This window comes from Pleurodeles waltl, chromosome 8 (assembly GCF_031143425.1).
Source record: "Pleurodeles waltl isolate 20211129_DDA chromosome 8, aPleWal1.hap1.20221129, whole genome shotgun sequence".
Taxonomy (NCBI): domain Eukaryota; kingdom Metazoa; phylum Chordata; class Amphibia; order Caudata; family Salamandridae; genus Pleurodeles; species Pleurodeles waltl.
In genome coordinates this window covers 876,369,471-876,383,508 of record NC_090447.1, presented here as the reverse complement: position 1 = coordinate 876,383,508, position 14,038 = coordinate 876,369,471, and the positions used below count along the sequence as shown (strand labels likewise).

Here is a 14,038-nt window from a genome sequence, read left to right as displayed (position 1 = left end):
AGCCTCCCCCTACCACTAACAGCAGCAGCAGCACCACCACCACTGCCACCACTGAACAGCCATCACCGCCGGCGGACAGTGTGTAGTCCTGCATCCATGGGCTAATGTGCGGTCTGGCCCCTACAAATCCAGTGGGTTTGACACCCACCTGAGAGACTGTGACCTTGCACTCCCCAAGATCTGCATCACAGGCCACGATGCCCCCTCCAGAACCAGTGGAGATGCCATCCACTTGAGAGACTCTGGCCTTGCACTCCCCCGGACAGAGCACTGGGCATGTTGCCCCCTCCAGGACCAGTGGTGTTGTACCATTTTCCGGCTGAGGTGCCCCCCGTTCCCTGTCCCCCTGAAGTGCCTGCCTATTTTCTAACTGATTCCCCTGCAGTGTTCTCTCCGTGTTGTTGCAGGAGTGAGGTGGGGCCCTGGACTTTGTGATGTGACCCTGTGGCACACAAACATTGAGGACTGGGCAGTGTCCCTTGATTTGTAAATATGTATATGATTTATAATTTAGATGCACGTCTTGCTAATAATTTTTCTTATTACACTCTTTTCACTCTATTGCATTATTCCTGAGGGGTACAGGGTAAATATATTATGTTACTGCATCTGCTTGTGTGTATCATTTTGATGATGGAGGTGTGTGTGTTGCGTGTGTGTGTCACTCTCTTTTTTCTCCTCCCCTCCCTGTATGCTAGGCAGCTGCACTCACCATGGTCGTTTTCACCATTGTTGGTTTTCATAGTGTAGCAGCACATAGAAGAGCATGGAGAAGACATGCAGCTCGGGTTCCATTGCGGCGTGGTTGTTCCCAGAGTCTCCACAGGTGAGTCGTTTCCCTTCTGTGCACTGTTTCCACCAGGATTTTGATGTTGTTGGTACCGCCCCCGGAAAAGGTGGCGGATTGGCCTCTCATAATATGGTGGGCATAACATTGTCTTCCGTTTGGCTGTAGGCGGTTACCATCGTGGTGCCTGTTGATTCAACCCTGTTGGTCAGTGTGTTAAAGTGGCTGTCTGTCTGAGCTGTTTACGCCATAGTCATAAGTTGGCGGTAAGTACCGTCGGCCTCTTGGCGTTATTACCGCCACTTTATCTCCGACCCCCAGGGTTGAAATGAGGGCCTATATATGCATATTATAATGTATAAAAACATACATTTTGCACTGTATTAATTTTTTTATATTGTATATATATATATATATATATATATATATATGTTACCTAGTAGCGGTCTCCACTAGGTAGTTATAGTTAGGACCTAGTTTCTATAGTAAGAGCATGTTTTGTTTTGTTAATAACTTTGACGTCGTTTGATGACTCTTCATGAAATTTTTCAAGAAAATACAACTCTCTTTTCTGCTGCTTTCTGGAAAGTTTTGATGTGATCCGTCAAGCAGGGACTGAGAAAAATGGTCGGTCTAAACACATTTTCCCCATTCATTTTTCCAGAAGGGTTTTGATCAGCGATAGCGTCAAAAACGATTGTACCGAATTGCACCAAATTTGACAGAAAGGGAGCTCTTGGTCCAGAAAGAGCCCTTTTTGTTATTTTATGTAAATCCATTCAGGAGGTTTTGAGCAATTAAAGAAAATCTAAATGTGTATGTATAGGGAGGCAAAGGATTTGCAATCCCTCCCGATCTTGCGCTGAGATCTGATTGGCTGCGAACACTTCAACAAGGAAGTGTTGGCAGCCATATTAGGACTCAGTCGAGTCCCAGAAAAAAAAGTAAAAAAAAAAAGAAAAGGGGCCAGGGTACAGACACTCTGACCCCATTACTCTGGTGGTGGGGTCCCAAAGGGATCACCCCCCCAGCCCCCCCCCCCCCCCCGGGCTGATTTTTTAATTTTTTGTTTGTACTGTGAATTGCTGCAGATCCAGAGAAAATGAAAAAATAAATAAATAACAAGTGCAGACTCCCGCGCTTTGTCTTTTTGAAGCCCCCAGGGACCTCCACCTCCCTGGGGCAAGGCATAAAATATGTGCAGCCAGCTTCTCCCGTGCCCCAGGGACCACCACCTCCCCAGGGCATCAACATATTGAGATGCGGGTCACCTGCCCCCCTCCCCACAGCCCCAGGTACCACCACCACCTCCTCGAGGCCTTAATCAAAATTAATGCAGGGGCTGCCTCGTGCCCCCACAGCCCTGGTGACCACCACCTCTCCAGGGCTATAGTAAAAAAATGGAGAGATTCACTTTTGGACCCACTAGCTTCGGGACCACTACCTCCCCGGGGCATTGTTCATTGGAGGTGAGCCACACGGTCCCCCTTGAGGAGCTAATGATGGCCTTGGGGGAAGCCACCACCCAGGGCCGGCTCCTGCTTTGTCCTGTGGTGCCCAACCCCAGGATATAGCTGTTTACTTTTGCTAGGTGGGAGATGACTGCTCCCACCAAGCAAAAGCAAAGTCCGCTTTCTGACAGTAGGATCTCTCAAGCAAGTCCTGCTGCCAGAAAGCAGAGTTTTCATCTCTCTTCCCTGCATGCAGATATGAGGGCAGGGAAGAGAGATGAAAACATTGCCCCAGCAAGGAGGGTGCTGCTACTTAAAGCAGCTTCTTGGTTGCTGGAGCAATGCCGACTCCCATAGGAGGCGGGATCCAATGGGACCACTGGGCTCCCGCCGCAATCCTAGATAGCCAAAAGTGCTACAACCAAGAAGAAAAGCACCATTGGTGTGAAGGTTCCATATTGTTTCGACTATGTGTGCCTCTTTCTCATGAGCAAAATCAAGCGATGAAGATGAGGGAAAAATAGAAATGGAAGACATTACACCCACCTGAGCAACAAGAAAGTCTGAGAAGATTTTAAAACTGCTGCAAAGTATCAGAAATTAAACAGAACTAACCCAGTTCCCAGTTTACTTAGACCTATGATCATGACACGCTAAAAGTAAATTAACTATTAATTGGAGCAGGTGCTAGTGGCAATTATTAGTCTGCAGCATGCAGCGCGATGAGAATGTATTGGATTTATTTTGCCACCAATGCACTATAGCACTACACTCAGCAAGTGTTAAGCTGCCCCATCTATTTGGCCCCAAAATTCTTACCAGCAGCTCCAACATAATTATTTCCGAACACCCTTTAGGCCTGGTCAGTTAACAGTATCTCTTCTCAGGTGCGTATGTAAGCTTGCCACTGTGCCAGACGCACTTTCAGGCTGCTTTAATCAATGGAGCTGCCTGCCACTTGGTGTCACTGTCTGGTGGCTAATCGAAAAAAGTAGTGCCAATTACCACAGGACAGGGAATCATCCCGTTTAACGTTCTCTTTATCTTCTTTATGTGCAAAATTACCGATTATGCAGTAATGAGAGAACTTACATTGCATTACCTTAACGTGACATGTGTGACACTTGGCAGGACTGAGGCACAGACAGAGAGCAAGAAAATGGACAGAAAAAGGACAGAGAGGCTCAAACGGAAAGACAGAAACAGAGGACAAAAAAATGGACAGAAAGGCAAAAATAGAGGGCAGAAACAAGCAGAAAGGCACTAACAGAGGGCAAGAAACGAGCCAAAACATGCAGAGAGGCATAAACAGAGGTCAAAAAATGAGCAGAAAGGCAGAAACATATGGCAAGAAACAAGCATAAAATGACCAGAAAGGCACAAACAGAGAGAAGAAACGGGCAGAAAGGCACAAACAAAGGGCAAGAAATGAGCAGAAAAAAAGGCAGAGCAGCATAAACAGAGGAGACGAAATGGGAAGAAAGACACAAACAAAAAGGGAAAGAGTTGAACAGAAAGCCACAAACAGAGGGCATGAAACAAGCAGAAAATGGGCAGAGAAGCAGAAAAAGAAGGCAAGAAATGGACAGAGATGGGCAAAATGAAGGCAAGAAACAAGCAGAAATGCAGGGACAGAGGGTAATAGGTGTTGGTTATAGGGGACTGGCTGAAGTGCCTGGCCTATGGCCAGGCCCTTCGGCCAATCCATGCTGCGAACGTTCACAGGCCATGCATAGAGGTTGTTGGATTAACGTATAGTTATTAAAACTTTATGTTAAAAAAAACACAGAAATTCACTGATAAAAAACAAGCAGAAAAAATGCAGACAGGTATAAACAGGGGCAAAAAATGGGCAGAAAGGCACAAACAAAGGGCAAGAGATGTGCAGAAAGCCACAAAGAGAGGGCAAGAAAGAAGAGAACAGGCAGAGAAGCAGAAAAAGAAGGCAAAAAATGGGCAGGGAAGGGCAAACGGAAGGCAAGAAACGACCAGAAAGGCAGAAACAGAGGGCAAGACGGCACAGGGTTGGGTGATTATAGGGAGTTGGTTGCAGACCTTCACTGCAGGCCATACTCTGCGGCCAACCCCCACTGCACACGGCCAAAAGCAGAGGTTGTTGGATTAACGTATAGTTTTCAAAATAACTTTTTGTTTAAAAAAAGTATTGAAATTCACTGAAAAAAAACAAAGGTTACAGGGACATTATAGTTAAGAAATAGAATTTAAAAAACATAGAAATCCACTGAAAAAATAACTGAAAAAAAAAAAGGTTACAGTCACATTATAGTTAGGTTCTGAATTTACTTGTAGTAAGCCATAGAAATTCAGCAGTTAGAGTTAGATTTATTTCAGGTAACTATAACACGCACCCACAGGTATCTATAACTCGTGCCCCCACCATGCACTCCTAATTACCCCAGATATTTCAGTACTCATGAAAACTTTTATAACATCATTTAAATTATCAGTGAAACATTAGCAGTCACATTTTTTAAGGGAAAACTGTGCATGGTAAGGGAGCGAGTTATAGTTAACTTAGGGCACGAATTATAATTACTTGAAACAACTCTAACTATAACAGCTAAATTTCCATGATTTTCTAAGAGTAAATTCAGACTCTAACTATAACGTCCCATTAACATTTGCTTTTTTCAGCGAATGTATATATATTCGTAGTAATGCATTTAATTTGTAATAAAACTGATATACGGTAAAAATCAATATTTGTATTATCTGTCACTATATATATTATATTGATATATACAATTGAATTAGAAAAAAAATATTAACCTGTTCTGTGCCCAGGACGTAATGGTTACGTCCTGAGGCACAGTGCTGCTGTGCCAAGGACGTAACCATTACGTCCTGGTCACAGAGCCCAGAGGGAGCGCTAGCGCTCCCTCTGTGGGGTTCCACCCCACCCCCCCAAGTCAGGGATGGAAGGGGAAGCCCTTCCCGTTCCACCCCGACCCCCCCACACCCCCCTGTGACGTCAGCACGCGAGCGCGGGCTGATTAGTCACAGGGTCTCCCCCATCGCGCTGGAAGCTCTGCTTCCAGCGCGATTGAAAGAGAAATGCAAAGCATTTCTCTTTCAATCCCATGGGGGAGGCCCAGAGGGGCTTCAAAGTGAATGAAATGTATTTCCTTCCCTTTGAAGTCTCTCCCAGGGTTTCAAAAGCGGGATTGCTTGCAATCCGGCTTTTGAAACCCCACTAGACACCAGGGATTTTTTTTTTTGTGTGAAACTGACAAAAGGGAGTGACCCCTTGGGCAAGGGTCGCTCCCAGAGGGGGCATTTTTTTGGGAAGGCCTTTTCTTCCCCCCTTGGGGGCAGATTGGCCTATTAATAGGCCGATCTGCCCCCAGGGGGGGCAGAAACCTCTAGGCACCAGGGATCTTTTTTCTTTTTTTCTTTTTTTTATGTTTTCTTTTTTTTTTTAGGTGGGGTGCGACCCCTTAGGCAAGGGCCGCTCCCCTAGGGGGGAAATTATATTTAGGCCATTTCTGCCTCCCTTGGGGGCAGATTGGCCTATTTTTTGATGAGGCCAATCTTCCTCCAAGGGGGGCAGAAACCATTAGACACCAGGGAGTTTTTTTTTATGCATGAATTTCACCCAAGGGGAGCGACCCCTTGGGCAAGGGTCGCTCCCAGGGGGGGGCATTTTTTTGGGAAGGCCTTTTCTGCCCCCCGGGGGCAGATCAGCCTATTATTATGCCGATGTGCCCCTAGGGGGGACAGAAACCTCTAGGCACCAGGGATCATTTTTTTTTTCTTTTCTTTTTGTTATGTTTTCTTTTTTTTTTAGGTGGGGAGCGACCCCTTAGGCAAGGGTCGCTCCCCTAGGGGGGAAATTATATTTAGGCCATTTCTGCCTCCCTTGGGGGCAGATTGGCCTATTTTGATGAGGCCAATCTTCCTCCAAGGGGGGCAGAAACCATTCGACACCAGGGAGTTTTTTTTATGCGTGAATTTCACCCAAGGGGAGCGACCCCTTGGGCAAGGGTCGCTCCCAGGGGGGGGGCATTTTTTTGGGAAGGCCTTTTCTGCCCCCTGGGGGCAGATCAGCCTATTATTATGCCGATCTGCCCCTAGGGGGGGCAGAAACCTCTAGGCACCAGGGATCATTTTTTTTTTCTTTTCTTTTTGTTATGTTTTCTTTTTTTTTTAGGTGGGGAGCGACCCCTTAGGCAAGGGTCGCTCCCCTAGGGGGAAAATTATATTTAGGTCATTTTTGCCCCCCTTGGGGGCAGATTGTCCTATTTTGATTAGGCTGATCTGCCCCCAAGGGGGGCAGAAACCATTAGACACCAGGGAGTTTATTTTTTTTGCGGGAATTTCACGCAAGGGGAGCGACCCCTTTGGCAAGGGTCGCTCCCTGGGGGGGGGATTATTTTAGGCCATTTCTGCCCCCCTGGGGGGTAGATCAGCCTATTTTGATTAAGGGGGGCAGAAACCACTAGGCACCCAGGATTTTTTATTTTTTTTTGTTTTACAGATGAGGAGCGACTCCTTGGGCAAGGGTCGCTCCCCTGGAGGGGCAAATTGTATTTAGGCCATTTCTGCCCGCTTTGGGGGCAGATCGGCCGATCTTAGGTCAATCTGCCCCCAAGGGGGGCAGAAACCACTAGGCACCAGGGATCTTTTTTTTGCGCCGTCACGCAAGGGGAGCGACCTTGTAGGCAAGGGTTGCTCCCCGGGGGAGGTGGGGGGGCAAATTTATTTTAGGCCATTTCTGCCCGCCCTGGGGGCAGATCGGCCTATTGGTATTAGGCTGATCTGCCCCCAGGGGGGGCAGAAACCTCTAGGCGCCAGGGCAAATAGTTTTTTTGTGGTTTTTTTTAGAGATGGGGAGCGACCCATTAGGCAAGGGTCGCTCCCCTGGGGGGCAAATTGTATTTAGACCGTTTCTGCCCCCCTTGGGGGCAGATTGGCCGATTGTAGGTCAATCTGCCCCCAAGGGGGGCAGAAACCACTAGGCACCAGGGATCTTTTTTTTGCGCCGTCACGCAAGGGGAGCGACCTTGTAGGCAAGGGTTGCTCCCCGGGGGAGGTGGGGGGGCAAATTTATTTTAGGCCATTTCTGCCCGCCCTGGGGGCAGATCGGCCTATTGGTATTAGGCTGATCTGCCCCCAGGGGGTGCAGAAACCTCTAGGCGCCAGGGCAAATAGTTTTTTTGTGTTTTTTTTTTGTTTGTTTGTTTTTTTAGAGATGGGGAGCGACCCATCAGGCAAGGGTCGCTCCCCGGGGGGAGTGGGGGGGCAAATTTATTTCAGGCCATTTCTGCCCCCCCTGGGGGCAGATCGGCCTATTGGTATTAGGCTGATCTGCCCCCAGGGGGGGCAGAAACCTCTAGGCGCCAGGGCAAATAGTTTTTTTGTGTTTTTTTTTGTTTGTTTTTTTTTTTAGAGATGGGGAGCGACCCATCAGGCAAGGGTCACTCCCCTGGGGGGCAAATTGTATTTAGACCATTTCTGCCCCCCTTGGGGGCAGATTGGCCGATTGTAGGTCAATCTGCCCCCAAGGGGGGCAGAAACCACTAGGCACCAGGGATCTTTTTTTTTGCGCCGTCACGCAAGGGGAGTGACCTTGTAGGCAAGGGTCGCTCCCCGGGGCAGGGGTGGGGGGGCAAATTTATTTTAGGCCATTTCTGCCCCCCCCAGGGGCAGATCGGCCTATTGGTATTAGGCCGATCTGCCCCCAGGGGGGGCAGAAACCTCTAGGCGCCAGGGCAAATAGTTTTTTTGTGTTTTTTTTTTTGTTTGTTTGTTTTTTTAGAGATGGGGAGCGACCCATCAGGCAAGGGTCGCTCCCCTGGGGGGCAAATTGTATTTAGACCATTTCTGCCCCCCTTGGGGGCAGATTGGCCGATTGTAGGTCAATCTAGGCACCAGGGATCTTTTTTTTGCGCCGTCACGCAAGGGGAGCGACCTTGTAGGCAAGGGTCGCTCCGGGGGGGAGGGGGGGGTTGGGGTGCAAATTTATTTTAGGCCATTTCTGCCCCTCCTGGGGCCGGCTGAGCTAGAGGCCAAAATCCACAGGTAGGCACTTTTTTCTATGAAAAATTTTGATGTGTCCACGTTGTGTTTTGGGCCATTTCCTGTCGCGGGCGCTAAGCCTACCCACACAAGTGAGGTATCATTTTTATCAGGAGACTTGGGGGAAAGCTAGGAAGGAAATTTGTGGCTCCTCTCGGATTCCAGAACTTTCTGTCACCGAAATGTGCGGAAAATGTGTTTTTTAGCCGAAATTTGAGGTTTGCAAAGGATTCTGGGTAACAGAACCTGGTCAGAGCCCCACAAGTCACCCCATCTTGGATTCCCCTCGGTCTCTAGTTTTAAAAAATGCACAGGTTTGGTAGATTTCCCTAGGTGCCTGCTGAGCTAGAGGCCAAAATCTACAGGTAGCCACTTTGTAAAAAACAGCTCTGTTTTCTGTGATGTGTCTACGTTGTGTTTTGGGGCATATCCTGTCGCGGGCGCTAGGTCTACCCACACAAGTGAGGTATCATTTTTATCGGGAGACTTGGGGGAACATAGAATAGCAAAACAAGTGTTATTGCCCCTAGTCTTTCTCTACATTTTTCCCTTCCAAATGTAAGACAGTGTGTAAAAAAGACGTCTATTTGAGAAATGCCCTGTAATTCACATGCTAGTATGGGCACCCCGGAATTCAGAGATGCGCAAATAACCACTGCTTCTCAACACCTTATCTTGTGTCCATTTTGGAAATACAAAGGTTTTCTTGATAGCTATTTTTTACTCTTTATATTTCAGCAAATGAATTGCTGTATACCCTGTATAGAATGAAAACCCACTGCAGGGTGCAGGTCATTTATTGTCTCTGGGTACCTAGAGTTCTTGATGAACCTACAATCCCTATATATCCCCGCAACAGAAGAGTCCAGCAGACGTAACAGTATATTGCTTTCGAAAATCTGACATTGCAGGAAAAAGTTACAGAGTAAAACGTAGAGAAAAATTGATGTTTTGTTTCACCTCAATTTCAATATTTTTCTTTTTCAGTTGTTATTTTCTGTAGGAAACCCTTGTAGGATCTACACAAATTACCCCTTGCTGAATTCAGAATTATGTCTACTTTTCAGAAATGAGCGGTTTCTGGGATCCAGCTTTGGTTTCATGCCCATTTCTGTCACTGACTGGAAGGAGGCTGAAAGCACAAAAAATCGTAAAAATGGGGTATGTCCCAGTAAAATGCCAAAATTGTGTTGAAAAATTGGGTTTTCTGAGTCTGCCTGTTCCTGAAAGTTGGGAAGCTGGTGATTTTAGCACCGCAAACCCCTTTCAGGGAAAAAACCACAAGCCTTCTTCTGCAGCCCCTTTTTCCCATTTGTTTGAAAAAAATGAAATTTTCACTGTATTTTGGCTAATTTCTTGGCCTCCTTCTGGGGAACCCACAAAGTCGGGGTACCTCTAGAATCCCTAGGATGTTGGAAAAAAAGGACGCTAATTTGACTTGGCTAGCATATGTGGACAAAAAGTTATGAGGGCTTAAGCGCAAACTGCCCCAAATAGCCAAAAAAAGGCTCGGCACAGGAGGGGGAAAAGGCCTGGCAGCGAAGGGGTTAAATAATGTAGACAATAAATAAAATAATAAAAATTGACAAATCCAAAAAACACATTTGCAAACAATATGATAAACATTAAAATGCATTTTTAAGTACAAAACAAATAATCTAAAATATAAAAAACAATGAATGCTATAAAATCTTTTTAACCAATATCATGAAAACTACCGGAGTGTAAGAATATGAAATATACCACTCTAATTTATGCAATGATAGGGAAAGTGTTGGGCTTTGGAGAGGTCAAATGTACTATTCCTACCCCAAACAGCGCAACAGTAGGAAAAGTGTTGGACTTTGAAGGGATTAACTTTACTATTCTCACTCAAGTTTGTGCAACAGTAGGGAACGTGTTGGACTTTGAAGGGGTGAAATTTACTATTCCCAATCCACACAAGTAAACAGTGGGGAAGGGTTGAACTTCAGAGAGTTACAATTAGTATTCTCACTCCAAACAGGGCAACAGTAGGGAAAGATTTGGATTTTGGTAGGGGAAATGTACTATTCCCACTCCAAAAAGTGCAACAGTGGTGAAAGTGTTGGATTTTTTAGAGGTAAATTTTACTATTCCCACTCCAGTCTGTACAACTGTAGGGAAAGCGTTGGATTTGGAGGTATGAAGTGTACTATTCCCAATCCAAACAGTGCAACCATAGGAAAATTGTTGGATTTTGAAGGGGTAATAGTTACTATTCCCACTCCAGACTCTGTAACATTAAGGAAAGCATTGTGCTTTGGAGGGGTAAAATGTACCATTCCCACTCAATCTCTGCAACAGTAAGGAAAGAGTTGGATCTCCAACAGGTGACATTTACTATTCTCACTCCAAACAGCACAATAGTAAGGAAAGTGTTAGACTATGGTGGGGGGGGGGTACAATTTAATATTCCCACTACAGTCTCTACAACAGCTGGAAAAGTGTTGGATTTCCGAAAGGTGAAATGTATTATTCCCACTCGAAACAGTTCAACAGTAGGGAAGGTGGTGAACCGCGTAGAAGTTAATTTTATTATTCCTGCTTGTACTCTAAGCAAGAGTAGGGGCAATATTTCACTTCAAATACATTATATATATGTGTAACCCCATAAATGTAGAAAAATATTAAACGTATTAAAAAATAAATATTAACTAACATTACATATAAAATCTAAAACAATTAATCAAGTTACATAATTACCATTCAATTAGAATTATTTCTTGATTAATAACTAATTAGTATTAGCAGCCTGCAGTTAAAAAGTAACTAAAAAAAACTGTTCATTAACTTACATATTTAATAAAAGTAAATAATGAATAAACAAATGATAATTAATTTTTAACTCATTATTACTTAATTAGCATTCAACCCTAGACCCCTACAATCATTGCTTCCTATTACAAAATTAAATGTACACCATTACCTATTTAAAATTCAAACCTAGACCCCTACAATCATCACTTCCTATTACAAAATTAAATAAATACCATTACCCATTTAAAATTCAAATAAATCACTAATTTACAAATAATAATTAATGAGCAATTATTACTTAATTAACTTCCTACACTATACCCCTATAAACCTAGCATCCCACAACTAAAATATAAGTAAAATAAATCAGTATTACTGAATTAACTTCCCAGCCTCCATCAATACAAACCTAGAAGCCTGCACATGATATATGAGTAAAATAAATGAGTATTTCATAAATTACATAATTAAAAATTAATTAAATAATTAATTACAATGAATTGCTATTTATTACTTATGTATCTCCCTACCCTATGCCCCTACAGACCTTATAGCCCACAAATGATATATAATGAAAGTAAATCAGAATTACATAAATTACATAATAAATTTCAAACATATAACTAAATAAAATGTATGAAATAATGCTTAATACTTTTTTACCAAATTAACTTCCTATCCTATTCCCCCACAAACCCAACAACTCGCTACGGCATAATAAATTGTTATTAAAATGAAGAAAAACTCTAGAGCACTTAAAATAACAAGCTATATTTTAAAATCAATTTATAACGTTTATATAAACAATAGTAATATAAAATTAATATATCAACTAAAACACATTAAAACATTTTTAATACAATATTTTTAACCGCTGCATTAGTGAAATCGATGATAAAGATACAGTATTATTTACAACAATACTACTTACCTCTAAAAACAATATTCTTGTTAACTATACTTCGGCATTATGATATTTGTGTGTCACAGATATTTAGTTCCCAACCTTTCTGTCTCTCTATATTTTTATAACTATATTTTGTCCAAACACAAGTTTGATAATTTCTGTATGTGAGACAACCATTAAATTGAGCACAATAAAGTTTCTTCTCTGTTTACTTTTGTTATTTTGTAAAAAAAGAATAAACTCTTTATTAGTTTTCCCTCTGTTTCACCAAGTAAGGAGCAACCCCTTAGCTTTCCCTACCCACAGTACTGGAGTTCATCTACATCGCGTCCCGTAAATGTTCCTGTTGTAGTGCAGTGCCAGTCATTTTTTATGTTTAGGTAAACACATAAATACTGCAAATTAAAAGTAGTACTGCCCTAAGCAAATATTTTAATTGCACAGCATTAACTTCATGTCTCTCGGTTTTGCTAGCTGAAGCAGTGAGCAAGGCTTTGAAATTGAGGTTAATGTGCTGGAGTGCAAACAAGCTTAGTCTGGGATTGGCTCTTTGGGGAACACTTACGTTATCTCTGAGTCAATGCATATTTGGGTCCGAAGAATGGCTGGCTTACCCATTCTGTCTTTCTGGAACACGTGCCTAGAGCTTGCTTGCTGTTTCTTGGCCATATTTAAAAATGTAAAGCTCTCTGAGGAGACTAAATCATATTTTACTGGTACAATGGAATCAAGAAGGTGCTCATCTAAGAGAAGACATCCTGAGGTGGAGGTAAATGAGGAAGAAATATTTTATTGACCCAAAGTGACTTAGGAAGCATAATTGACTGACAGTTACTGACTCGTTCCAAAAAGCTGAAAAACACCTGCTTTCACTTCTGATGATGATGGAGCTTCAAAGATGAGCCACAAGGAGGCAAATTAATGCAGGGTCCCCAATAGCAGGATGTGATGCAGAATATAAGGAATAAGATGGATTTTCCTTCTGATACTCTATTGTGCAACACAAAGGAATTATGTCAAACCTTTGGTCATGCCTCAATTGGTGCTTTGCCTTTCATGACATGATATGGGAGATACAAATCTTAGACTGGAAAGCTACTGAAAAATCAGGATTTCCACGTTTTTCTCTCAAAGAGATAGCCAGTATTGGATTTTGAAAATTATTCCTTGCAAATTGTGAAAATTAGCTCCCTGTTAGATAGTATGTCATTTCATCTAATAATACTAAGGGGTGTTTTTTACAGGATCTGGTGCTCACCTCTCTTTTGGTAGTATGTTTAATCTCAGCAAATATCAACTAATTTTAATCTGATGGTGCTTAAGCTAAAAAAAAACTCCCCAACTAAAGCTTAGCAATGATAGCACCTATCAATGTTAACCTCAACTATGATCACAATAAGCACTCATCATATTCCTTGATTTAACAGTAGGTCGCCTCTCAATAAATATTCAAAAGTCCACAAATAAATCAGATAGATTCCAACATTTGGCACATGATCTTCCTTATTCTTCCTATTGAATTTCGTTCCAGCCAAGCCAACACGTGTTTCGTCTGGGGCTACCCCTTAACTTCTTCAGGGCTTTCTAGAACAGAAATACAATATACATTCTTTGAGTATACACCCATCCTTCATATAACTTTCTACTTCCCTTTCTCATGCAGTGTAATACAATAGTTCAAATGTACAAAGTGGAAACCATTTTTACGAGCAATATACGTGTTTACCACCACTTGTGGGTGTTCTATTCCTGTAATTAGGACCTCTTTCCTTATAACCAAAGTGAGTATCTTAGCAGTTTTTATCTGTGTTTTCCTCTTATTATGCTCACACCAATGAAAAAACATCCCCCTACTTTGGGGTTTATGTAATTTAATTTGTGTTCCTTTTGCAATATGAAAGGGAAATCTCTACCTGTCCTTCATTGTTATACCTGAATACGGCCTCCTCTATTGGATTTGTTGTATCAATCTTCACTGTTTGTGTTTGTTTAGTTATGTCAGTTATAATATCTGTATAGGGAAACCATTATTTATTAAATATCTTGTATTTTAATCATTCATATCGGTTTCAGGAT

At 42.9% G+C, this 14,038-nt stretch overlaps 1 protein-coding gene across 5 annotated transcripts in view; it reads right to left on the bottom strand.

Annotated features, from left to right (window-relative positions):
- Positions 1-14,038, bottom strand: part of LOC138250365 (interleukin-5 receptor subunit alpha-like) — a 318,270-nt gene that overhangs the window by 58,306 nt on the left and 245,926 nt on the right. Inside the window, exon 10 of one of the 5 annotated variants that reach the window (XM_069205166.1) lies at positions 12,026-13,546. The exons of the other annotated variants lie outside the window; for them this stretch is intronic. Coding sequence (XP_069061267.1) covers positions 13,521-13,546 — 26 coding nt within the window. The 3' untranslated portion in view covers positions 12,026-13,520. Of the gene's footprint in view, positions 1-12,025; positions 13,547-14,038 lie in introns of those variants that run through there. 5 annotated transcript variants of the gene reach the window in all.